General features: G+C 38.9%; 1 protein-coding gene across 1 annotated transcript in view; it reads left to right on the forward strand.

The window, feature by feature from the left end:
• reep3b (receptor accessory protein 3b) overlaps nucleotides 1-25,456 on the forward strand; it is a 58,619-nt gene extending 33,163 nt beyond the window's left edge. Inside the window, exons 4-8 of the mRNA XM_050059879.1 lie at nucleotides 533-653; nucleotides 767-880; nucleotides 12,374-12,536; nucleotides 20,744-20,877; nucleotides 21,047-25,456. Of these exons, the coding sequence (XP_049915836.1) occupies nucleotides 533-653; nucleotides 767-880; nucleotides 12,374-12,536; nucleotides 20,744-20,877; nucleotides 21,047-21,118 (604 nt within the window). The 3' untranslated portion in view covers nucleotides 21,119-25,456. The remainder of the gene's footprint in view (nucleotides 1-532; nucleotides 654-766; nucleotides 881-12,373; nucleotides 12,537-20,743; nucleotides 20,878-21,046) is intronic.
• Nucleotides 25,457-26,492: the final 1,036 nt, after the last annotated feature.

The following is a 26,492-nucleotide window of genomic DNA, read 5'->3' on the forward strand; positions in this document are numbered from 1 at the left end:
ACTGACCTGACATAGTTATTGTTATGGACAGACAGTGTGTCAATGACCATCAACAGACTGAGCACAGTCAAACACGCTGCTCACACAGCAGCGCAGCACATCTGCAGATGAAAATTAGCCTGTATAGCTAAATTTGGCACATTTATGTGACTTACATGATCATGTCAATTAATGTGCACTGTCCCCTCTTAAATAAAATAAACATAAACATAAACTGTACACACAGCGGAGCGAGCCTGTGTTGCGTTCAGGCGTTGTCACGTAAATGACAAATTCCAGCGCCATAGCACAACACAGCAGCATGTCAAGTGGGCCGAACCCGAGCAAAGTTGCTCAATTTTTCATTTGTTATGGAGTCCATGATTTCCCTGTGACACTTACAAATGTTTGCTTAACTGTGCTTGGATGTTGTTCATCTAGACTGAAGAGAGAAAACATGTATTATTGATTTTGGAGTGAACTGTCCCTTTAAGTTTATATCAGCCTTTTAATAAAATTGGGATACCCCCATTGAATTTGTGTGTGTGTCCAGGTTTCCTCTGTACTACGAGCTGAAGATAGCATTTGTGATCTGGCTGCTGTCCCCCTACACCAGAGGAGCAAGTCTCATTTACAGGAAGTGTCTGCACCCTCTGCTGTCTTCTAGAGAGAGGGTAAGATCACTCATCCATCCATCTGTGTATCTGTTGTTGAGAATGTTATCGTCACACTGCTTAGCACTTGATTAAACTGTCTGCTGGAAATGTTATTGACTGTCTCCCTTTAGGAAATAGATGAATACATTGTGCAGGCCAAAGAGAGGAGCTATGAGACTATGGTCAATTTTGGCAAGCAGGGACTGAGCATCGCAGCCACCGCCGCTGTCACTGCAGCTGTCAAGGCAAGTGTCTCTGGCTGCTACTCTATATTCTATTTGATATTTGTTTAAAGGTTCTTCTTTTTTTTATTACTGTCTTTCACTTAAGATGCTTTTCTGTATTTACCAAAATATCACAATAGCATGACTGAGACAGTTTGTACCTGATAATCCATTTTTGTGTTGTTGTTTTTTTTTTTAATAAAATGAAGGCTCAATCCCAATACATTTTCTTCATAACAAGCATGACAAAAAAATATCACTAGTAGTATGGTGATGTCTCTGTAGTTAACTGCTTAGCTAGCCAACGATAAATTGTTAGTAAATTGTTACTTATTTGTTCATGACAGTCCCACATTTTCACATAGTTGGTCCTCTAACATCAGTGTAGACTGGCAGGGTAGGAGCACAGGTTGCTAATGTTAGCCTACAGAAGACCACTGGTGGCCTGGTAGTGAAGCAGTGTTCTGTTTTATTTGATGACTTGTTTGATTGATTGATAGCATGAAACTCTAAGTTGTGAAGGAATTGGATGTGTCGATTGTTTTTGATATCATCAGATAAATGGATGGATAATGGATACGTTATTGCCATAGTTGCATCTGTTGACATAAAAGCCATCGATAACCATAGTTGGGTTACTGAACGGGCCTATGGGTTACAGGCCCAGGGGCCCAAAGTGTCAGGGGCCCCCCAGGCTTTCACATGCAAAATGTTGCTCCAATTAACATGTATCAATCAGAAAGAGACTCAAAATGACTGTAAAGAAACATAAGATAACTACAAAGACACACAAACAAAAAGACTCACAAATAGAAAAGAGGCAAAGACCACAAGGAGACACAGAACAACAACAAAGAGATGCAAAACAACTGCAAAAAGACACAGAGACTCACAACTACTATGAAAAGATGCAAAACAACCACAAAGAGACACAAAATAACTAAAAACAAGAGGCAAACAGCTGCAAAGAGATTCATAATGACCACAGAGGTATTAAGCAACAACGAAGAGACTCAAAAGGACCACAAATAGGGGCAAAAACACTGTAAAAACATAGCAAACTAAAAACTACAAACAGACACAAAACCCCAGAGAGATGCATAACGACTACAAAAAGATGCAAAACAACAACACAAAGAAGCTAAACAACTACAAAGTCTGTGTCTTACCCCTGTGCGGTATACCGGTTCATACGGAAACCGGTTTTTATTTTTGTTGTGATATGAATTTTTCATATACCGGTGAATAGCCCAAACAACGTCCGGAACGTGTGTGGCGAGAAAGTGTTTCAGCGGGGACCCATTTCACTGCTGCACACCACAGGCGTGCTATAGCCGGCTAGAGTGATAGCATAGAGAAAAGTTTAGAGGCGAGAATGACGGAGAAAGTTCTGAAAGCGAAGCAACTGTACATGTTGCTGAAGAAGAACACGATGGCTCAGAAGAACTCATACCAAAAAGAGCAGTGTTTCCCCTATATGCGTATATATATGCCGCCGCTGCTAATTTTTATTTATTTATTTTTCGTCTTAGCTCTTTAAAAACTACAGTTATATTATTTGGTTCTATGGACGCTTCATATCCAGGGCTATAGAACAGGTCTATACCTTGTCCTTTTATTAAACAAAATAAATAGCCTTATGTTATTTGTCTTATTTACATGACGGCATGTCTCGCGTGTTTACAATTCTCCTCTGCTCTCTGTATCGCGCATGGCGGAGTTTCACCCCGATGCGCACACACACAGACACACAGACATGTGTGCACACACACACACACACACACACACACACACAGGTGAGCACACTAAAACACGGCTCGGGCTGCATTTTCCTGATTGAAGCCGACCCGAGTCTGAGACAATTATAACTCACTCAGCATGGCACTCATGGAGCGGAGCCTGTGTTGCGTTCAGGCATTGTCACGTAAATAACAAATTCCAGCACTTGAATAGGCCATAGCACAACACAGCAGCCTGTCAAGTGGGCCGAACCCGAGCAAAATACCATCAAATACCGTGACACCGATATGATTTTTAAAAAAAATCGTGATACGAAAATTTTGTCACACCGCCCAGCCCTACCCAGAAGCCCATTTTCTCATTATCTGCCCATGTCACTGACAACTGATGAAATATCTGGGTCTTGAAGGGTCCTTCAAAGGAGGCGATTTCAAACTCTACTCCTTGTAACTCTGTTTCGAGCGGCAAAAAGGCACTCAAAAACAAGGGGTAGGGATACAAATGAGATATGAAAATGGGCTGAAGATAACATTTCCAATAAATCCCATGGCCTCCTCATCTTTACTGAGAAGGATTAACATTTTGAAAATCTTTTTTTTTTTTTTTTAAATTCTCTTTCCTATTTGAGTTTTAGCTCCCTATGCTTAGATGTAACAGTGTTCTCTGCCTGTTATATGTAGTAAAGCAGTCCAACAGCAGTTTTGACAAATTCAACCTGTACAACCAGAATGTACTCACTTGGCTTGCTAAACCACACGTCAGAAAACACAGACAGAAATGGTGCCATTGGTGTGTAACAGAATGCGGGAGAGTTACATTACATGCCACAGCCGATCCTGAATAAAATCTGAACACAAAGATGAGATAGTATCTGAACCATTGTGCTCATGCAAATGTATCCACTGTAAGTGAGTCTCTAAAGGACCTTGTTGTCCCGCGGCTACCGCTCTCTGCAGAGTCAGTGTAAATGAAGTGTGTTCGAGCTGGTTTCATCAGCATTGCGTGAATGCCCAAGCGTGTCAGATAATCCCTATTGATCTCCTGTCTTCACTGCACTTAGGTAACCCCAGGCAGTGGGAATCTACTATTAAACACAAAGTCAAGTTACTAGGTCACGTTCACAGCAGAGGCTATCCAGCACAGATTTAGCTTGATGCGTGATTCATTGAGGAAAGTCTGAAGAAAGACAATCAAATATAAACACATTTCTCTTTCAATTTTTTAAGAAAAACAAGTAAAAGCAAATAATGTTCTTTTTGAGTTGGATCAGTTCCAGGCTTTCAGTACTTTCACCTTTCTGGTTTTTGTGTCTCAGTACAACGCCACATTGTCATACCTGGGATGATAAAATATCAAAATGAAATGAATTTCAACTTAAAGTAAAAATAAATAAATGAATTAATTAAAACAAGTGAAAAAAACGAAGAAAAGTAGGATTATTTTTTATCAGCGCAATGGTAAATGATGAAGTAAATAAGAGAGATAAGATTGTAAAGGCAAGAGCGTGCAATATTTGATATGTTTACATGCACACTAATATCCTGGTTTTGAGGTAGGGATGCAAACAATTAATCGATTAATTGTCGATAAGAAATTACTCGATTAAAATAAATTAATTGCAATTAATTGCATTTTTAACCTCGTAATTCCCCGCCAGTCCACTTGAGGGCGCTCTTGACACCAGACGTACTTGACGCACACGTGAGAACACACGAGAAGCAGGGCTCTGACGAGCACAACATAAACATGAAGTGGCATGATGAAGCGGACAAGACGGAGTGCAGTGTGGAGTCATTTTAAGTTGGTTAATGACGACAAAGATGCCAAATGCACAATATGTGGTAGTATTTTAAACTACAACAACTCCACAATTTCGTTTTAATGATTATAACAGTGAAAAAAGGCAGACCCTGCTGCACATGAACCAGTGAAGGGAAGCAGGGAAACTTTGTTGATATTCAACCAGCTGTGTGTCTGTGCTGGGAGCGGCACGGGGGTGACGCTAAACACTGTTCATCTGCACACACTGTGTTACCTTGATTTTGTTGCTGTGTCAGTCTGATATCCTGAATATATCCTTCAAATGCATGTTGTAGAAATTTGAGAGTATTTCTCCAGGGAATGCAGTTAGTGACAGTGGGAGCGCCATGCCAGTCTAGCTCCGAAACCGAAAGTTTGTCGGACTTAGCAACAGTAACTAAGGGGGGTGGGCCTTAGCGAAGGGTGAATTCAATATTATCATTAGGCTGCCGTTGCCATGGATACAGAGTACAGACACATTTCTTTTTGCGAATTTTGAATCAATAAAACGTGCTTTAATCATTATTTTGTGTCACATCACTGAATGTTTTAGTAGTAAGCCATGTTCTAAGTGGAATAATGTATAGTGAGCTTGTGACAGTTGAAAAATAACTCCCTTCAGGGAGTTGGGAGTTATTTTTTAACACTCACTGGCTCAGTATACATTATCCCTTACTTAATGTTTCCCATGTCACAGATGAGAGAATGCCCAATTTATTTTCATGTTAAGTAGCCTGCATAATATTTTGATATTTACTGTTCAGAATATCTTTGATATGCTATTGCCTGCCCTCAAGTGTATCCCAAATATATCCCAAAATAAATCTTTGATTAAGGAATATGATTTGCATTTTTTCTGTATATCATAAGGAAGATATAGCTTTTTATGTAGACAGAGCCTATTGATTCAGACGGAAATTCAGCTTCTCAGGAAAATCGCCGCTTATCAATTAATCGATCTCAGCTTCTCAGGAAAATCGCCGCTTATCAATTAATCGATCATCGATCGCTAAGATGAAACAACTATCGATTAATGAATTAATCGATAATTTGCATCCCTATTTTGCGGCTTGTCAAAGTTTTGAGTATATGTGCAATATGATGTTAACATGGAACAGTAGGTGACCAGTACAATGCTGCTTTAAACTAGGTGGATATGGTTTCTGGTCCATAACCTCTCTGCATCTTTAAACCAATCACAGTCGTCATGAGCATTGTTAAGCCAAGTATGCAGTGAAGGTACCCTTGCAAAATAGTGTTGGGAGGGAACTTGTTTTGGTGGAGAGACCAGCCCTGAAATTAAATTGGCTCAATCTGCACAAAACAAAACCTCACATAAAACATTGAGGGACGTTTTAGTGTGTAGGTTGCTAGCTCAGTGGTTGTTGTTGTTTCACGCACAGCACTCAAACAATGTGTACATCTGGCTATTCAAGACTAACTGCATGTAGTGAAGGGGAAGTGTGTTACTTAGGCAAGGGCGGTATCACGGTATTATGGTATACCAGGGTATTCAGAAATCCCAACGGTATGATTTTTAGTTCTGTCAAAAATACAGATGCTCCTCTTTCCATTAAATTCATACAGAGAGGCTGTAGTGAGGGTGTTTTGTATGTATTGTACATCATGCGCCAGCAGCGCCACTAGAGATCAACCTGTAAAAGGCAGCTGAGCTGACAAACGTGGTGATTGGGTGCAAGTGGTGGGGATAACGTAACAGGACTGTAAACAGCAGGCCCGCTACAGATAGAGACTCAGGGGAAACAGCATTTCTCATATCTGACTCTGTGTATTAAGGGTTTATTTCAACCAAACCAAGAGATGTGATTGTTGGAACAGTGGACTTACTAACTAGATAACTAACAAGACTAACCAAGATGGTTTTAGCAAGTTTTATTTTGTTTCTGTCAAGTTTGAATGAAGTGTGTTTTAGCACGAGTTAACAAAGCAATTTAGCCAGTCTTACTTTGGTAAAAGAAACTTGAATTCACTCCACTGTTACACTTCAATTCAATTATCTTGTGTTGGACTTAAATTTAGCCAGAGTGTTGTGTGAGTGCCTCCTAATAAAAACAAGAAAAGAAAAGAAATGAATGACTCGAGGTTTGCATAAATTGAAACAAAGATGTGGATCAGAATCAATGCCAAGGGTGTGACAATGTGAACTAAGAAATTGTTGGCTGTACCTTTTAACTTTACTGTAGTGTATGTGTCCTTTTAGAGACACCAGTGTGGGACTTGTAAAAGCCCTCCTGTCTCTGCTAACATTAAACATCACATTAATCACTGCTTCAAAGCTGTGCCTCTTTCTCACTCTCCAACATTCCAGTCTCAAGCTCTCGCTCTGTTTCTCTCTCTCTGCCATGCTTTGCGTGTGTCTCTTTTTATTTGTCTCCTCTCTCCCCCTTTATTTCTTATATTCCCTTTATTTCTATTGCCTCCCCTTGTCTTTATTGTTTCTCTCTTCCTTTCCTCTCCCTCTGTGATTTATCACCACAGTTTTAGGTCACATTGCTATTTCAGATCCTTTAAAAGCTTTTCGTGTTTTGAGCTGGAATTTGATTAACCTTGGCTTGTACAAAACAACCAGCTGCATCGCACATAAAATCCATCTGTGTGAACCTGCCTGACAGAGAGCACTCTGAAAGATCTCAGCAGAGGATGGAGCCATGGTTTGGTTTACAAATGCATCTCAGCTTTTAGACCATCGGTACTCAGCCTTTTTAGCTTGTGATTTTATTGAGCGAGAAACTCCTGAGACCCACCCATTTCCTCCTGCTATATGCACCAACCTTTATTATGCATGCAGCATACATGCATATTGATGTGCATGTAGCCTGAGGCTGATTTAAATTGCATCTGTAAAGCCTCTACAGGTGTGAAGAAGCTGAACATTTCTTTTCTTACTGCTTCTTTCAGTTGTTACTGTTGCTTCTCTGCTCCCTGGTCTGTGAGTGATTACTGTGCCAAGATTCACTTTTGGTCATGCCCACTTGACACACCTGCAGCCAGTGCACCGTACCTTAATCAGAGGCTTTAGGTTCAAATTGTAGACTGTATACAAAGATGGACAACACATCTCCAGCAAGCAACAACCTCTGTGAAACATGAAGCCAAAATGGAAGTGCCAAAAACGGCAGTTCCTCTAATGGCCACATGAGGCTGGCTCCAAGAGTGAATCAGTCCCCACTGACCCCCATGTTAAAATGCCCAACTTTACAGCAGAAATAAACATGTTTGCAGCCTGGTACAAAAAACAGTTATGGCTTCTATAGTAAACATCAACATTTGTGACAATTGTACAGAGGATGAATTTTATTAAAACTTACCTGTTGACATTTTAGTAAGGCTTCAAGTTACACATTAAGCACTGTCCACGTTGACAGACTGTCATCCAAAATGCCAAACTCAAGGCTTCAAAATGGCAGTGTGCACATACCAGGAATAAACATGAACATTTAGTTATTATGTAAAAATATAAGTTAATATATACAACATACCTTAAAGTACAAAACATTATATACTAATGATTGACTAAATACATAAATGATGTTGTGAGCTCAGCATAATTGGATATTTCCGGTTCATTCCAACCAACCATGTGGAATTTCTTCCTGTATGCAGACGTAAATAAAACAAATACATTCATTCATAAAGTGTATTTTTTTTGTGCTGCTAAAACGTCTGCTTTACATAGTTGTTGCTCTTGATTGGATCAAGCTATAGATGTTTCCTAGAAACCATCTTGCTTAGATAAGACATTTCTGAAGTTTAAATGATGCAGCCTGATTTTGTAAAACATCAATTTGAAACTAGCCAGTATTTACTCAGAACGTTTATGTTCAAATTGTGTAATGAATTAAGGAAAAACTGACGCAACCCAGTTCTGATCTTTGTTTAGAATAAATAAAAGGTTATCAGAAGGCGTGCTTCTGGTGCTACACAGCTTGGACGATAGAAGATTTTTAACCTAATGCTCAAAATGGTGTGAATTGTTTATAATGGGGGCCTGTGGGAAAACTGCTAGGCTTCTGCTCTTGAGTATCTAACACTGATTTTAGAAAGACTGAAAGCTGTGTGTTTTCCATTCTCTTTATTGTTATTTGGTCAGGATGATGTTATATGGAGCTGCCCCAGCTTGCCTGCTAGCTAACCCTCTTATGACTTTGTTTCTCTTTCTCTCTCTGTACTGACATCCTTCTTTCTTCAGGGCTTGTGTGCTTCAGCAGGCTACTCTGGGAGGTAAAACCCGTCAGTGTAAGCAGCATGGACAGAACATTCCCTTTCCATTTCATACCAGCATTATTCTGCCATGACACCGTGTTCCCCACCCTTTGATTTTCAGACTTTTCTGTTCTTTTACCAGACCTGCTAGCTGAACATGAGTCCTGGTGTTGTTCTTAGTGTTGTAATAAAGAATCAACAGTTGCAGGAATCAACAATTGCAATTACGTTTAACTCAATATTTACAGTTTACTCATTTCTCTTCATTTATATCCCAGAATGTCTGAATTTTTTTTTTTTTTTCATTAATCTTCCTGTGTTTAAATCGTTCATTTCATTGTAACACCTGACACATTCTTCCTGTGTCCTGTTTTTCTTGCTTTATGTTTGATCAAAAATCATTTCATTTTTTTACTCCCTTGTTGCTGGTCCTCATTATGTGAACTGTGTCTATGATGATATATTTCATCATTGTAGAATCTGGTTACTTGTCATCAGTGTCCCTAATGCTTATGGCATTTTCTGTGCTTCAGTGTTCAAATCAGTATATATAAATATATGTATCAGTGTATACTATTACTATTTCTATATTATGTACATTTTTTACATATGTATATTAGACAAAATATAATACTGGGTACACTCCAGTCAGACAGTATTATCACTAATTCAATAATTAATTGGTTGATCTGATGCAGATGATTGTTTTAACATCTTAAACTTTAGGTATCCTGTAAAAAATCTGTACATATTGATATTTGGTGTCATTTGGCAACCATGTCCTTGCGTTTAGAGCTCTGGACAGACCTCTGTGTCCTCCGCAAGTCTCTGAGTGATGACAGAGCAGCTTTAACATATTAAAAAAAATAGACATTTTTATGTCTGACACACTTGACACACAGCCAGGAGACAAAATTACAGTTGCTGTTGTCATTATCAATCCTTCTGCTTAACCACAATAATTGTGCCAAACAATTGTTGCATTTTGTATCACGCTGTAGTCAGTTGTTAAAGGAATACTTCATCCGCAAAATGAGTATTTGTAAATCGATTAGTTATGCCGTGTTACCTTGAATTTGTGAAGAAAACGTTTTTTCTTGCATGCCTCCACTAAAACAGTCAACATACTGATATCTTGATTGATTGGGAACCATGCTTAACCTCAGCAAAACTATATCAAAACATTGTTTTATGAACTCTCAAACAACTCAGGCTGTATAATCCAAGTCTTCTTTATCCAATTGGATGCTCAGTACTTCCCAAACATGCATTTTCACTATAAACCTTAGCACTGGAGTCTGGCCTTGAAGAGATCATTGATAACTTTCGCTTTCCATTCAGTTTTAAATAGAAAAGGTTTTAGTGAAAATGCATGTCAGCATTCAACTCAATAAATGAGACTTGGATTATACTGCAGTTGTGTGAGAATTTGTAAACGAATGGTTTGACATAGTTTTGCAGCTGTTAAACGTGGTTCCCAGTCAATCAATAAATCAATATGTTCACCGTGTTCCGTGGGTGTGGCAGCGGGTCAGAAAGCTCACTTTTTAAAAATACTAAATTCTCCGCCTGCTAAGGCTAAGTTTTGAGTAAGGTTTATTAATTTGCCTCATCAAGTATATGACCACTGGTTAAGTCATTTGTAAAGTAAATGTGCAGATATCGATCTAATCATCCCCCCACTGTGGTGCATGACTCAGACTGTTGGCTTTGGTGTATCTTTGGCCAAAGTCTGCTTAGCTTCAGCCAAACTAGCAAATATGTCAAACTAGTTGTTGGGTAGAATCAGTGGAGATGATAATCAGTAATCATTATGTGCTTATGTAATGAAGGCCAAATGCTTATGCTCATGACATCTGACCCCAGCATTTGTTGCTTGAAAAACCAGAATTTACAAGAAAATAAAAAGAAAATGTTTTAAAAGTAAAGTCAGAGATTTACAAGAATGAAATATTATGAGAATAAAGTCAACAAATCAATTAAAGTAATTTTTACATGAAGTGGGAATATTGGGAGATTTATTTTCATATTCCATGGCGAACTGGTAAGAGCAGTCTGTCAGTTTATGAGTCCTGAGACTAGGGCTGGGCGATATGGAATATATCAAATATTCCAATATTTTTGATGAAATACAGCAATATTTATACTGCAACAATATTGTAGGGTTGAACATTGGTGCTTTCACAAAATATTTATACAATTAGATTTTTGATAAATAATCATCAGTATTGTGTATATCAGGGCTGCATCTAATGGTTATTGTCATCATGGATTAATCTGCCTATTATTTTCAAAATTAATCAATTACTCTTTAGCCGCAAAAAAATGTAAAAAATCGATAATGTTGGAAAGTCACAGTTTTCCAGAACCTAAAGTGACGTCTTCAAATTGCTTCTTCTGTCAAACCAACAGTCAATAACCTTAAAAATCTTCATTAACTATCAAATGACAAAGAAAAATAGCAAAAGCTTGTGTTTGAAAAGGTGGAACCAGAAAATCTTTTACATTTTTGCTTAGAAAATTACTAAAACGATAATGTATTATCAAAATAGTTGGCAGTTAATTCTCTTTTGATTGATTAATCAATTAATTGACTATTGTTGCAGCTCTAGTGACTAATGACTAACTGGGTAAATAAAACACCGAGAACAGTCTTGTAAGTTTGGAAATTACATCACTTTACTGTAATGCAGCCTTTATAACCAGTAAAAGACAACACATACAGTATTGCAGTATCCAAGATCTAACATGATATCTAGTCTGATATCACAATATTGATGTAATATTGATATATTGACCATTCCAACCTGAGACTTGAAGTTATAGGTTTTAACATTATTGCACCTGGTGATGAGAGATTTAAAGACAGTGAAGTGACATGAAACCATTTACATGAGAGCCCCTAACCGGATGTGTTTTTCATGCGCAGTGGGGACTTGGTTAACTCCAACTGTTTAGCCAAAACACAAGTTCAAAGAAAAAAGATTAAAGTTGAGTGGACTTCAGGATTCTCTTGAAACACAATGAAAAGCAGCCGAAGTTAAGTGTTACAGTAGCTGTGCATTGAGTGAAAATGAATGCTCTGCTGGTATCTTGCTAACCAAGCTCTCTATGACTTTATTAGAGTCATTTCGCTTACTTAAGTGAGAGGTGACAGACCTGCAGACATAGAACACAGCTGAATACAAGTCATAGGAAAGTGCAAATCCCATAGTGATAGTGCAGTTTGGACTGTCAGTGGCCCTGGTGCTACATTCCTGTTCCCCAGTTCAGCTCTCACTTGTCTAGCTGGTCAGCTGGTGTAAAGCTGCCACAATTAAACTTGTCAAGCTGCATCCGAATGATAGGTGTCAGGGTTAGTGAGGCAACATGCATCTGTTTGTAGCAGCAGAGTCAGTTCTTAAGTTGTGTGATAGTAGCCAATAAAATAGAAGATGTCTATGCTCATTTACAACAAAACAAACTCACTGACAATCACATACTTGTCTACCACACAAATTGAGATTTTTTTCTGACTCTAAGAAAGTTCCCACCTCCCCTAAAACAGCCTGCAGCCCTCCAGATATTCAGTTGCAACCAGCAGATGTTTCACCATCTGTGAATGTTGAGGGGACTTGGTAGTTAGTTGTGTTCTGTTGACACTCATTAACTTCATCCGTGTGTTGGATTTTGTCCTGTTGATCACCGAAAGGTCTGAAGTGCTGTTTGCAGATGATGTAATATTGACTGGTGTGTGTGTTTGTGTCACAGGGTCAGGGTGCCATCACAGAGAAGCTGCGTAGCCTGAGTATGCACGACCTCACACAGATAAGCCAGCAGGATGACGGGGGGAACCAACTTTACCAGTACAGCTCCCACTCAGCCAACCCCGCCATCAGGAGATCTCAGAGCACTGACGCTGCCGATGGAACTGGTACACACACACACACACACACACACACACAAAATGCAGTGTTTTTTCCTAGTGTACAAGTATTTATGCAACAAACGTATGAAATATGGAGATGGAGTTTAGTTAGTTGTCATTCAGTTATTGTTCAGTTGTTAAGACCCGTAGTCTTCATCTTGAGAGGTGTGTTACTGTTTGTGTTAAGGTGAGAAACAGGTGTGATGTTGTGTGTAAAGGTGGAAAATCACATTAGTTATCGTGTATTAGGTTGGAAAATTTGATGTGTTATTTCTTGTGTTAAGCTGGAAAGTCTGTTAAGGTAGAAAATTACATGTTTTCGATAGGGCTGTACCCAAATATTCGGATATTCGAATATTCGTTTCTATGGGTAGGTATTTGTTATGAATTCGAATATTCGTTTCTATGGGTAGGTATTTGTTATGAAAATTTGGTATTCGATATACATTTTTTTATTTAGTTTTTTTACTTTTACTTTTTTTTTTTTTTTTTTTGTTGCATATTTTTTTGGTGCTTAATGTAGTCTTTTTGTTGTTGGTAAATATAAATGTAGTCTTTTTGTTGTTGGTAAATATAGGTTATCAATAAAAATCAAAACTTTTAAATTGCATTGTTAAAAATGTGAAAATATAGTATCCTACCAACTGAGCTTGTGCGCACGGCACATTTGAGCGCATCCGTCTGAGGCTGTGGATCAATGCCAAGTTTTACCACTTTATCACTATTCCCTCTAACTTGTAGCTGTTTTTTCGTTATCTTTTGAATTTAATATGAATTATGGAACCGTTTTTGTCAACGTTTGTTTCCCCCGTTTTGTACAATAAATTATTGTTTAAAGTTTCAACAAGTTTCTTTTGGAGTGCGTGACACAAGTGTGTTTTGAAAACGACCGCGGACTGTCACCTGCTCAACGCATCAGTACCTTCGGATGCCATGACAGTAATAGCCAATAATGTCAAAATATCATTTACAGACCGATTTAACAGACGATCACTGCTGCCCGACCCACAAGTCCATTTGCGGGTCCCGTGGGTAACGGGTCGACCCGCGCATCACTACTCAGCTCAGTCTATAAGGCTGTACACACAACAGTAAGGCTATAGACATTCTATTCAGGCCGGCAGAACCAGCAGCGCATCGGCTCTACAAAATTGCATCCTTATAAGTCTGCTAATGTTAGCTGGCTATGCTATTGTTGTTAGCAAACTAACATCATTTCAGCTAACGTTAACGTTAGCTTGCTAAGAACATTAGCATATAGCTAGCTAATGTTAGCAAACTAATAAGGTTAGGATTTTCCTTACTGTTAGGTAACGTTACGTTACCCGACAGATATATCCAAATATTACGTAGCATTGTTTTACCTTGGTGTTATTGGTGAAGGGCAAGTGGCTAATTCAAATTAATGAATGCATGCTATCGCATTGTGATGAACTGTGTGATAACTGTGTTGACCAGCAGAGACGCTGGTCAACACAGTTATAGACTTCCTTCTCTAAGATCAGGACCCATGGAGGTTTAAAGACACCTGCATACAGCATTGGAGGGGGGGCCCCGGTTATTCCTATGAAAGTTGCTTAGTGGCGAGTGAAACCAAAGATGCTCAATTTCCACAGTCCAAAATCACCCGAATCGTCCGCAGTGTGGGGCCCATAAAGCAAGCGTACTAGAGATTTACACCTGCCAAACACGGCTGAGAGTGGTCAGGTCTCTGACATCTGTAGGCTAGTCGGATGACTTCTGGTTTAGCCCTCTGCTAACTTGAATGGAGATAAAATGGTTTGATTGTGTGGTTCTTATTCAAATGTTATTGAACTGAATGGATAGAATCCCGATAGTGACATGAGCCATTTTGTAAGAGTTGTGACGTTCAAAAAAATTTGTCCATTGATTTACAGATGTCTCTTTCCCAATGTAATTCTATTGGAAAAAGTCTTTTTGGCCCCCATGGCATTTTGTGACAGACTCGGACATTGTAATTCCACTTTTTTGCCATTATATAAAATTGTCTTCAAAGCGCGATGCTGATCCTGGGGGCTTGTTGAGACCAGAAAGGGTCCAACAGTGGAGGTGGGCCTGAGGCTGGAGCTCTGCAGCTGGATCCTACTCAAACAAATAGAGGCCAAATATAGAAGCTAGGGTACACCTAGCTCACTGACTTCATGACAAACTGTTTTTGCTTCATCCAAAGCATGATGGGAACTGTAGCAGTTGCTTATCCTAATTGAAATAAGAAAAACATACTGTACATATCTGGCTTTTTTTGTAAATTAGAATACTGTATATAATGTACTTAGTACATAGGAAAAAAGTTAACGGAGGAAAATGCCTCAAAAATGGGTGCACCTGTTGGGTGCACTCAGGAAAGGTTGCGTTATCCATAATTGGGTTTTGAAAAATAGTGCAAATTTCCACATTTTTAGATGAAGCGCCCCCAGATTCAGAAGTGCCACTGTGAAATCACCTTGAATAACTGTCCTAACAGTAAGCACATAGATAGTGTAGTCAGTAACACATCTGCACCATCAATGTGCCAAACAGCCACGTCAGCTTCATATTTTGGTGTTACGTTTCTTTGTTTTGTCTTTGTTTGCTTCCTTCCTCCGTGCCTTCCTTGCTTGATGAGAACTGCAGGCTGGCTGGCATGTCAATGAAAGCTGTGTCTGTGTGTGTGTGTGTGTGTGTGTGTGTGTGTGTGTGTGTGTGTGTGTGTGTGTGTGTGTGGGAGAGAGAGAGTGTGTGAGATGACTTCCCAGCAGACAGAGGGGATGAGATGAGGTTGAGTGGGATGCTGCTGGAATGTCAAACACACACACACTCTCTCTGTTCCTTCAGTCTATCTCTCTTCCTCTCTCTCTCTCTCTCTCTCACACACACACACACACACTCACACACGCGCGCACACACACACGCAGACACACAGGCAGTCAGTGAGGCGTGGAGAGGGAGAGAATAGGAGCGTAGGAGAGGACTGAGATGAATGTATAGGAGGAGAGTGGAGATGTAAGGGATGGATGGAGAAGGAGTGAATTGGAAGAAGAGGTGGATGGATGGAGGGAAGCGACGCTAGTAGACAACATTAGCATACTGAGAGAGGAAAGACTGTTATGTATTCAGCTCAGCCTGCCAGCACAGAGATGAAGAGAGGCAAAGGAAGAGATGTTTTTACCCTCCAACCGCTCTCTTTCATATGGTTCTCTCTGCTGTGGAGGGTTTTCATATGACATCATACACCCTCTAGTGGCCATATTAAAGATTCTCAGCTCTTCTGTTTTGTTTAACATATGACTCAAAGGTGATGTTCTCCCAAATACAAAAAATATACCCTGGTACACACACACACACACACACACACACACACACACACACACATATATACATATATATATATATATATATATATATACATGTATACATATATGTATATATATATGTATACATATATGGTAGCTTAATTTGTTAACAATAACGATAAATAATGTAAAATATTGACATGAAACACTGTCACAGATGAATTTGCTTTCCCTGATCTGCACAAGTATTTCCATAGGCATATTTTGACTTAATTAGAGAGTACAGTAGAGAGATGATAGAAGAGGAGGGGAGAGAGGGGGATAACGTGCAACAAATGTCTCCAGAAAACAACAAATGATATCCTTACCAACAAAGGTCACCAAACTCAAAGTGATCACACTGCTTTTTTTTGTTTGACTAACATGAAATAATCCAAAGCTATTTATTTTACAAAGATATAAATAAACCTTATACGCTAATAAATCTCTATTTAAGGGCAAAAAGACAAGGTTTGGATAAAAAGGGTGTAAAAACAAGATTTAGGAAAATATTTAAAATTTAGATCTGGTTATCTTGAAACAAACTGGATAGTAGCAAAGATATTCAGAAATGAGTTTAGTGATTTTAGATGGGCTGAGTTGTAAGATCATCAAGACATTCAGTACAGTAGAAGTGAAGGAGTCATATAGTACGACGTATCATCCACGTAAAAAATGCAAAATTGAAAGGCTGCTGCTACTTGATGAATGAATATAATTAATTAATTGACTTGTGTCAGTACAATAAAATCAGTGCAAAACAAATCGAACCATTTAGATCTTCTACAGCCCAGCTGTTTTCTGTTTGGACATCTAACACCATGCCCCTTTTTTGCACCCTAGCGTTGTTCTAAAGACACAACTTTGACTAGAGATTCTAGGTGAATTTGGACTGCAGTTTTTGGAGTGTGCTTTGAGAAGATGGATTGTGTTTTGAGAATGAAAGCAAGGCTCAACAGCGGCTTAAGATATTGTAAATATCTAGGACAAGAAAACACTAGGTGGTGCTTTTTTCTGAAGAAACAGAAGGATTCCAAGATCCTGGTTGGACGAGCTGCTCCAGTCCTCTGCTGTTGGCTGAGCTAGGCGGAGGGTTGTTTTATAAAGCCCTCAGCTCATTACATGACAGGAAATTGGAGAGTTCTACACAGAATAGACTGCTGATAGCTGGAATGACAGGAATGACTTGGATTTGTTCTTCACAGTCCAGACAGAGAATTTAGATTCCACCCTGGAACATTACTGTAACATGTTATTCCTTTGCAAATGACTTATTAATGCAAGTGTAACGTTAGGATCAGGGGATTTTAGCGCTGCTCAGACAGCACAGTTAGTTTACAGTATATTTCATTTCTTGTTGGTGTCTTGTGTGGTCAAGCTGTGTTCTGTGAGCTGCAGAGAGTTACCTCAGTATAGTGGAAGCCAAGCAGGCTGGGCAGTTTCAACTGTAGGGTCCAAAACTCTACACCGGTAGCAGGACTGAACTCTTTCAACAATACAAACCTTTTTACCATTTCTGCCTGTTTGTGATAGAGGCTGATTACCATCCAACCAACACATCCAGAATTCAGATGGTATTTTTGATCTGGTGTTGGAATATGAAATCTCATGTGAAACTGGCCTCCGTCTCATCCCACCCTGTTTCCTCTGGGAGGGAAAAGGTTGTTTCCAACTCTGGAGAGTGGGAGGTTTTCTCTTATAGACTCCAGATGTGACAACAACAGCAGCAGCAGGGGCTAGAACCAGAACAAATGGAAAACACATTGCTGTTCAAATACTAATAACTCAGCCTTGAAAAAAATGGTTGAAGACAGCGTTTGGACGATAGAACACGACCAGGTGATGATACTTAAAGTGACATATTTAACATAACATAAGGTCAGTTCTCTTGAAGATGATGTACTTCATATTTGATAATGGACTTTATTTACATCATTTACATTTGTGTTAGAGTTAGTAGGTGGTTTGTTTTATGTGACATAAAAAGTGATAACATGTACTTCAGTTTATCATGCATTAAAGGGATACTCTGCCAATTTTCAACCAGCTGCCTCTAGGGCTACCATGGACACAAAGAGTATAGAAACAGATAAAGGCAGAGAGATGCCCCTCTCTCTCTCTCTCTCTCTCTCTCTCTCTCTCTCTCTCTCTCTCTCTCTNCTCTCTCTCTCTCTCTCTCTCTCTCTCTCTCTCTCTCTCTCTCTCTCTCTCTCTCTCAGTTCAGTTCAGTTCAGTTCAGTTCAGTTCAGTTCAAGCTGCTTTATTGGCATGACTGCATTCGAAACAATGTTGCCAAAGCATATTAACACAATACAACACAAATATAACAAGCATAAACAATAACAATACATTAATAATAATTGCAATTTTAAAAAACAAAACATGGAGAGCATGAGTGGCTATGGCAGGGTGAAAGTCATAAATAAATGAATTTATACAACAGGTTAATTATCAATATATAAACAATTATCAATTATCATGTGTGATGTGAAGTTGATGGCAGGCTGTTACATATTTTGCCGCCAGTACACAACAGTCCTCCCTCTCTCCCAGTAGGACCGGAAGTTTCTCTAAGTTATTCCAGTGCAAGAACTCTTGGAATATCTTTATTATTTTTGCAAAATACTCTTCTCTAATGCATTTATATTTGTCACATTGAGTCAAGAAGTGCAGCTCAGTCTCTACTGTTCCCTGGTCACAGTGAGAACACAACCTCTCCTCTCTGGGCAGCCAGCTCTGTTTGCGTCGGCCGACTTCTACTGCCAGGTTGTGCTCACTCAGTCTGTACTTAGTCAATGTTTTCCTCATATTCCTTTCAGACACTGTGCTCAGGTAGGTTGCCACAGAGTACTGTCTGTTGAGGGCTATATACGTTTCCATTTTGCTCTGGGATTTTATTAGTTCTGTCCAATATTCTCTCTCTCTTTCTTTCTTTTTCTTTTGTCATAATTTGGTTGGGTCTAATTTTCGGGGGCATGTGTCCTGAAGCTGAGGTGGTTGTGATGTAGTGACCTGAGTGGTTGAAGGTTTGGTCAGACTCTGGACAAGCAGGTAAAGGGGACTCCTTTGTGGGGTCAGCTCCTGGCAGCATAAGGGCTTTATAGGAAAATGAGAGTGGGTCACTTGTTTTAATGTGGTTCCGGAAGTTTAGGGCTCGTTTTTTAATATTTAACAGTAGAGGATATTGGCCTAATTCAGCTCTGCATGCAGAGTTTGGAGTTCTCTGCACCTGGAGGAGACTTCTCCCCTCGCTCCCTCTTTCTCTCTTTCTTAAACTGAGATCAACGATAAAACTAGGAAGTGCTGATCAAAAATAAACCAAGATTCTGATACTTCTTGGCCTATTGGAGATTGTATGTTACCAGCCGGCCGGCATATTGTTTCCTGTGCCAAAACTGCCAAGTTTGCATCACGTCACCCACCAGGTGGAGCATTTATTGGATTGGTGTGGTGGCGCTGTTTATTACAGTAGTTGCAGATTTTCTATCTCTTGAGCCAAGGTTAATGTATTGCCCTTTTTATCTGATTTCTCTGGTCATGTAGCACCAATTTCAAAAGTACTTGCATCTTTCCACTGCATGCACAGCCCAGTTTTATGAAAAGACCATCTATCCACCAGTGAAATACTTCTTTAAACAACTTGTATTGAAACGAGGGCCATGCCATGCTAATTCTGGTCAACAGTCAACCATGTTCATTTTCATGATGGAACAGAAAAATGGGATAATTCTGTATTCATATGTAAATTGTAGCTGCTCCCAAAAGCCATAAATGGTAAAGGAGATTTATAAGATTTTCTTTACTCTGGTTTTGGTTTCACTGCAATTGATTGAGCCACATTACAGATGTTTTGGCCACAGTGTTAGACTCATCGTGCTGCCTAAGTGTATTTTCCTTGCTGTAGTGTGAAACAGATAGCTGCTTGTGTATGACCTCTCTAGCTGTTACGTTTCTATGAGGAGACTCAAAGAGCCAGGCAGGAAGGCAGCAGTGTGTCTGCCGAGTGTCTGCTGACCTCTGCTGGATAAGCTGCCTCTCTTGTTAACAGTTTGACTTGCTTTAGCTCTTTACACCGCCACCTCAACACAAAGGCAACACAGGCCTGTGATCAGAACCTGTCATCACAAGTCATCTTCAGGGTTCATTCACTGTAACAGGAGTGAAGTGGACATTCAGCAAATATAGTTTGTCACTATTTCATTTATCTTTATTTCTTTTGTTTTTTAGGAAAATCCCGCATACTGCATGTACACAGTATATGTGAGAGGATTATTTTCTTCAGCTTTATTTTCAGTTCAACCTCTCAGTTCTTTCTGACTCCCCTACCCTGTCTGTGGCTCTCAGCAGCAAGCACATTGGTTTCTACTGAAGACTTATCACACATTTATCATTTTATTTTTTGAAAGGCTCATTAAGTTCCTAAAATAGCTGGCAACTGTTGATTTTGATTTTTCAAAATTAATTACGGTGTGTGATCGTGAATCATTGTAGTAATGGAGGAACAATTCACCCAGTGCAACAGTTTGGTACATTGATGTGTTTTTATAGTTTTTTAAACAAAAATGGAATTTTATGGCACAGAGGAAGAAGATATATCGGGCTTTGGATGTACACAGTACTTGTTGAATACACCCTGTCTTTCAGAATAGTTAAATATGTTGCAAAGTGAATCTACAGATACACCACAACAATGGTCTTGATGTTTTTTTTTTCAGCCTGTGTGATTGTTAGACTTGGTGACCCTCACCTCAGTTATTAAAAGGACAGGCTCAGATTTGCAACCAAACATGGTGTCTAATATATTTTTGTTATCAGGACACAACTGCAAGTGTGTGTTTCAGTGATTCCTGATTTATGTACGTGTGTGTCTGTGTTTTTCAGACTACTATTATGACCAGGAGGAGAGGACTGATGAAGAGGCTGAGCCAACCTTCTCTGAAGACGAGGCTGTTACTCAGAAAGGACTGAGACGATCACAGAGTGTCAAGATCACACGATCCAGAGTCCGCAAAGATGTAAGTGTGAAGAAAACAGTGTTAGCAGAGGTCAAAGAGAGTAGGTGCTGAAGTGTTGTACACACAGAGTACATATATTTTGAGATTATTCTGTATCACCACTGATAGCATAGAGACTCTGGGTGTATGGACACATTTCTAACTATTATTTCCATAATTTTATCTCCAGGCTCGTTATGGATCCCTGAAGATTAAAGGCAAGAAGAGACCAGCACTGAGCTCTGTTAACTATGGAATTTGAACAGAATACAGGAGACATACACACACACACACACACACACACACACACACACACACACACACACAAACTCTCAGCAGCAGAGCAGTGTTCTGATTGGTGGATGGTATTCCAGCTCTTCTCAGTCTGACTTGTCACTCTGCTGAACTCTTTGATGTCTTTGATGATGAGCTTTCTTCTGACATATTTATTACTTCACTCATCCAAAACCAGTAACTGTTGGTGAACCTTCACTCTGAGGACTTCGATGTGTTTCTTTGGGTTGATGATTGCGTACATAATGTGTTTTTTTGCATGGACTTGTGTTTTTCATGTGTTGTTCATTAGAATAGTAGTTTTTAGGTGTGATGTTATATATGTGTAGTCTTTTAGATTTTAGATCCATCACTCAACTTGAGTCTTTTCATTTAATGTCATACAAGATTTGTGGTGCCACTTCCCAGTAAGGCATTCTTTAGAAAGAGTTCATAAACTGCAATTAATGGCTAACTTAATAATTTAACGCTTAATAGCACAGCTATAAGCCATTAATAAGAACAACTTTGGATTACTGGGGTGTGATTCCTTACTTATTATTATTCCTTATTCTCCTCCACCTCTTAATTTGTCTTTTTAGCACTTTAGTTTGTCAGGGAGACTCACCCAACATCTGCACCAAAACAGGATTCATTTACAACTGTTGATTATTAGAAAGTGAGACCTTTAAGCCCTCATTAAAGCTGCATTCATTTACATTTTGGGCACTTGGGGCCAAAATGTAAATGAATAGCACAAGCTATTGTAAATGAATAGCACAAGCTATAAAGCCAGAGTTATCACCTTTTATTAAGTTGTTGTGGCAAACATGTTGGCAAACAGTTGCTTATTTACGTATCCAGCAGACACAGAATGTAAGTCCAATATTCAGTCTCCTCATAGCTCACTTCACACATGGATCGATTGTTTATGTACACGACTATGCAACTAGAAATAACTCATTCTTCCTGTGGATTTTTGCCTCACATTAGTGAGAATCTCAATTACATCTTAATGCTGATAGGCATTAGGAACACAGTGGCACACGAATTTCTGCTGCAACTTGAAGTATTGCGTGTGTTTGTGTCATTTGCGTTGCGTCATTTATGTCTCCTGGTTCAAATTTGCGGCAGTTCACGACTTTATATTGACTTAGCATGACATAGGTGTGAACAAACCATTACAAATGAAGAGCTGACTTTACACACAGCAACACAGCACACTTGTCTAGTTCAGTGCACTCAGGAATTTTGCCGCTGCAGCCTTACTTGGTCTAACAGTGACTTATGGTGGCTAATGTCAGCAAATTTGTGGGGCTTTTTGTGGGGTTTGAACCTCCACCAGCTCAGCAGTCCCCCTAAACTCTACAGAGCTTTTTTTGTGTGTGTGTGTCTTTTCGCTCATTGTTTTGGCCCTCAACATAAAGGTCTTGGTTCAGTGGAAAAACCTCTAAACCTCCAATACACTAGGTGCTCAGCACCAAACAGATGATGTTTCATCACAATAAGATATTATATTGATTCTTTTAGGGATGCACGATATTGGATTTTTTGCCAATATCCGATATACCTATACATAACTTATTTGGCCAATAACCGATGAATACTCGATAGCGATACCCATATATCCACTATTTCCACCATGTAATTTTAGTGATCATCAAGTGTCTTCTGTTTTGGAATCAACATTATATTATACATGCATGCTGTTATCATGATGGCCCACCAGCAGATGGAGACATGAAATAAACTGCTTTTCAATGTTTGTAATATTCAGTCATTGTGCAAAATAAGAAAAAGCATGTTGGCTGTTTCCGATATGTCATTACAGGCAGATATCAGCCAGTACCGATGACGTGCATCCTTAGATTCTTTGGACAACGTGATATTTGCTGATATCACAAAGTCTGCCGTGATACAAATTCGATTTGGTGCACTTCAGGGGCCTGTGATCGATGTCAGTAAATATCCTCTGTCTTTTTCTTGGCTGCTTACCATTATCTGCTTGTTGCTAGGCTGCTAGCACTGTTAGAATATTTCGGAAGGAGGTGCGCTCGGATGGAAATGGTGACACAGTGTGTCATAGGAATTTTAAAATAAAGGCATATCTTAAAGGTGACAATACATACTGATGTTTTCACTTTGCATCCATGATACTGGATTATTAATAATTTAATCGATTTATTAGTCCAGATCGATGTGTCTGTCTTTACACCTCTAAATGGCAGACAGACTTTATGAATAACCAGTGTGGAAAGTGAATATTGGACTTTATCAGCTTTAATGATTTACCAACAATTTTAACTGTAAACATGATACAAAGATAACAAGATATTTAGCAAGCTAGCAATCCAAAAGTTGTGTAGATTAATGGCTCATAAGTGACCCGTTAAACCTTAAATAATTTTATTTCCCATTTAGTAAGCTATTAGTTTCAGCTTAAAAACCCTTTACAAAGAGTACTTTCTTGAAACGTCGCTTCTGCTGCCTTTCAGGTGTTTTATCAATGAGGAGCTTGTTCCTAGTTGATCCTTTGATACTAGTATTGGAGTCCATTAACTTCTGTGTGGCTCAATGTACTAATGAAGACTATTTGTTTTTACCCTGAGGGACACATGTAGACACATGCAACATTCCCTGTCACAGTGGTGACAGTATGAGAGCCCTGAATCGCAGCAGCTCTGACATGAACATTTGAACTTAAGGAGAGAGTGGCGGTGAATGAATCGGATGTGGAACTGAGCCTGTCTGAGTGAAACTCACCTGAACACCAGCAGATGAACACTATCTCTTATCCCTGTCAGAGAGGGGAGACTGAACACCAGTGAAGTAAGACAGAAAGGGAAGAGAGAACCAAATGAAACAAAATGATCCTTTCAGGTTTCTCTGTTAAACTGTCAGCCTTTACAAAGGCCCTCAACTCCCCACTCACTATTAATGATGATATGTAATTTTTCTGCTTTACGTACACTCGTATTTTTATATGGCTGTGTCCTGATCACACCTCTGGTTGTAAATTTCTCGCTGTATTTCTTAGTATCAGTGAAGATTAGCTTTTTAAATGTTTATTTGAGTGTTTTGTGTTGTAACCACCTGTTTTTGCACATATGCCTCCTCCCCAACCCTTTTTATCAATGCTGTTGTTGCTTGTCATCTCATTTTATAATGTACATTGCTGTAGGAGGATGCAGCACACAGTGAGCTTAACCATTCTGGGTGATGGATGCTAATACTAACGGCCTCTCGTGACATTTTAAAGTTTGGCTTGTTTTTGTCTGGTACCACAGTCGATGGTCCAATGCTGAAAAGCTGTAGCTGAAGTTCCCTCCACAGTTGCTGTTATAGAGAGTTGAGATCAGTGATATAACAGCCTGTTTATGCGCTTCTGATTCAGCAGTGACCATTCAGGCCATGCTGGCATGGTAAGAATGGTTTTCCACAGCAGAGAACAGCAAGACATCGCCTTGATGACGTGTTGGAGGTGTGTTGGTTCACACAAACTACAGCACCAGCCTGTTATCTGCAGAGCTCATTTACTGTTTACTCTTTACACTATTCTTTCCTGCAATATTTCACTCTGCACATTGCCTCCATTTTGACCGCACTCACCATCACTGTCATCAAAACATCAACTGAGGGAATAGTTAAAAGTTAGAAGAAAATTACCTGAAAATTAGCAAGAAAAGAAAGGTAAAAAAAACAAAAGTGAACAACAAAAAAGGGGCTAAAAATTGAAAAATACATACGTATATGTATTTCATAACATAAGTTTGAATATATAATTAGTATAATCATAAATTTAGTTTTTCTGGACATTTATTCATTCATTTTCCAAAACCGCTCAGCCTGTTTTTCTGGACATTTTCCCTACTTTTTAAAAATTATTTTCTGTCTTTCTCTACTTTTAATAATTGATTTTTAGTTCAGTTTTCATTTCAGGTTCTACTAATTTCTTGCTCATTGTCATTTTTCCCCATGTTTTTGAGAGAAAAATCTAACTCATTTGCTCAGGTTTCAAAGCTTTAAATGCTTATGAAAGGCGTCTGAATGCAGCACAAGAAAACTGATGTTGATCCAGGTTTCAAAGGGTTAACAGAGCTGTGCGTTTGTCTGTGTTGGAGTATATCAATAACAAGCCAAACTTTCTTGTGTCATGAGTTCCATTTAATGCTCATAACTGAATAATGATACCAAAGCTTCATGTACTGACCCGGAGCTGTGTGACTGTGTTTTTTTTTTTATCTGTGTGGGGAAAATGTCTGGTGTGTGTGGATTGTAAATGCAATACAATAAAGGCTGTCCAAATACAGTAAGGGCAACAAGTCAAGTGTGTCTGTAGCCTGATGCATTTTTATTGTCCATGCCTTTAACAAGTATGTAACTGCAGAAAGGTTGTATGTTTGAGTTTGTGTGGACTTTCTCAGCAGCACACAGAGGGTTCTGATTTACACACTGTTCAACTTACATTGAACATAGACATTGTGTTTATTCTTATGATTTCATAATGTCTTCATTTTAGATTGTTCACTTGAACCTATGAAAGTGTTCAAATGACATAAAACATAACATACACAGGGGCGCTGCCAGGAACTTTGGGCCCCATGAAAAAAAATCACATTGGGCCCCCCCTGCACAGCTGTTGTCACCACATCTCTAGGACCTAACTGACCCATTAAAAGCTTTACATAACTCTAACTTTGAAGGCTTGCAACTGTCTTGACAGTACAATATTTACTGCTAGTGAGTTGTACATGCAGCAGTCTGTATACAGTATGCAATTCACTATTTGATGCAAGATTACAAGCCGCCATAAAAAATGTGCTAAAGGCCATCTTTTACAGTCTAAATGTAATTTTTATTGTAAAATCTCAAAATGGGAAATTCTCCTAACATTAATGAAAGACTTAAAAAATAAACTTAAATATACATTACCTTTTCAATCAAAATAAATTAAGATCATCAACTCAAAATAATGAAAACAGCAGATTTTTGAACTTGGCTGCACATATATGCAAACAAGAAAATAAAGCTGACATGGAAATTCAATCTAAATGAAAGCATCTAACTGGATTATTTTAATATTGTAACTTTAATACAGGCTGAGTTAGGCACTTAATGTTTACAACTGTCCAGCATCCAGACAGTTGTCGGCTGTTTTTGTTTCATAATAATAATTATGTGGAAAAATAATTTGTTTGAATTTATTAAAAAGTATTTCCTTTTCTTTTTTGTAATGGTAAAAAAGAGCAAGAGAGAGAGAGAGAGAAATTGCCACAGACTCCCTGCAATGATGCTAACATGCATGTCATTCAACACAATGTTGCTCACCTTCATTGGGATGGGGAGGGGTAAAGTTATGGGGA

This window comes from Epinephelus moara, chromosome 13 (assembly GCF_006386435.1).
Source record: "Epinephelus moara isolate mb chromosome 13, YSFRI_EMoa_1.0, whole genome shotgun sequence".
In the NCBI taxonomy this organism is placed as follows: Eukaryota; Metazoa; Chordata; class Actinopteri; order Perciformes; family Serranidae; genus Epinephelus; species Epinephelus moara.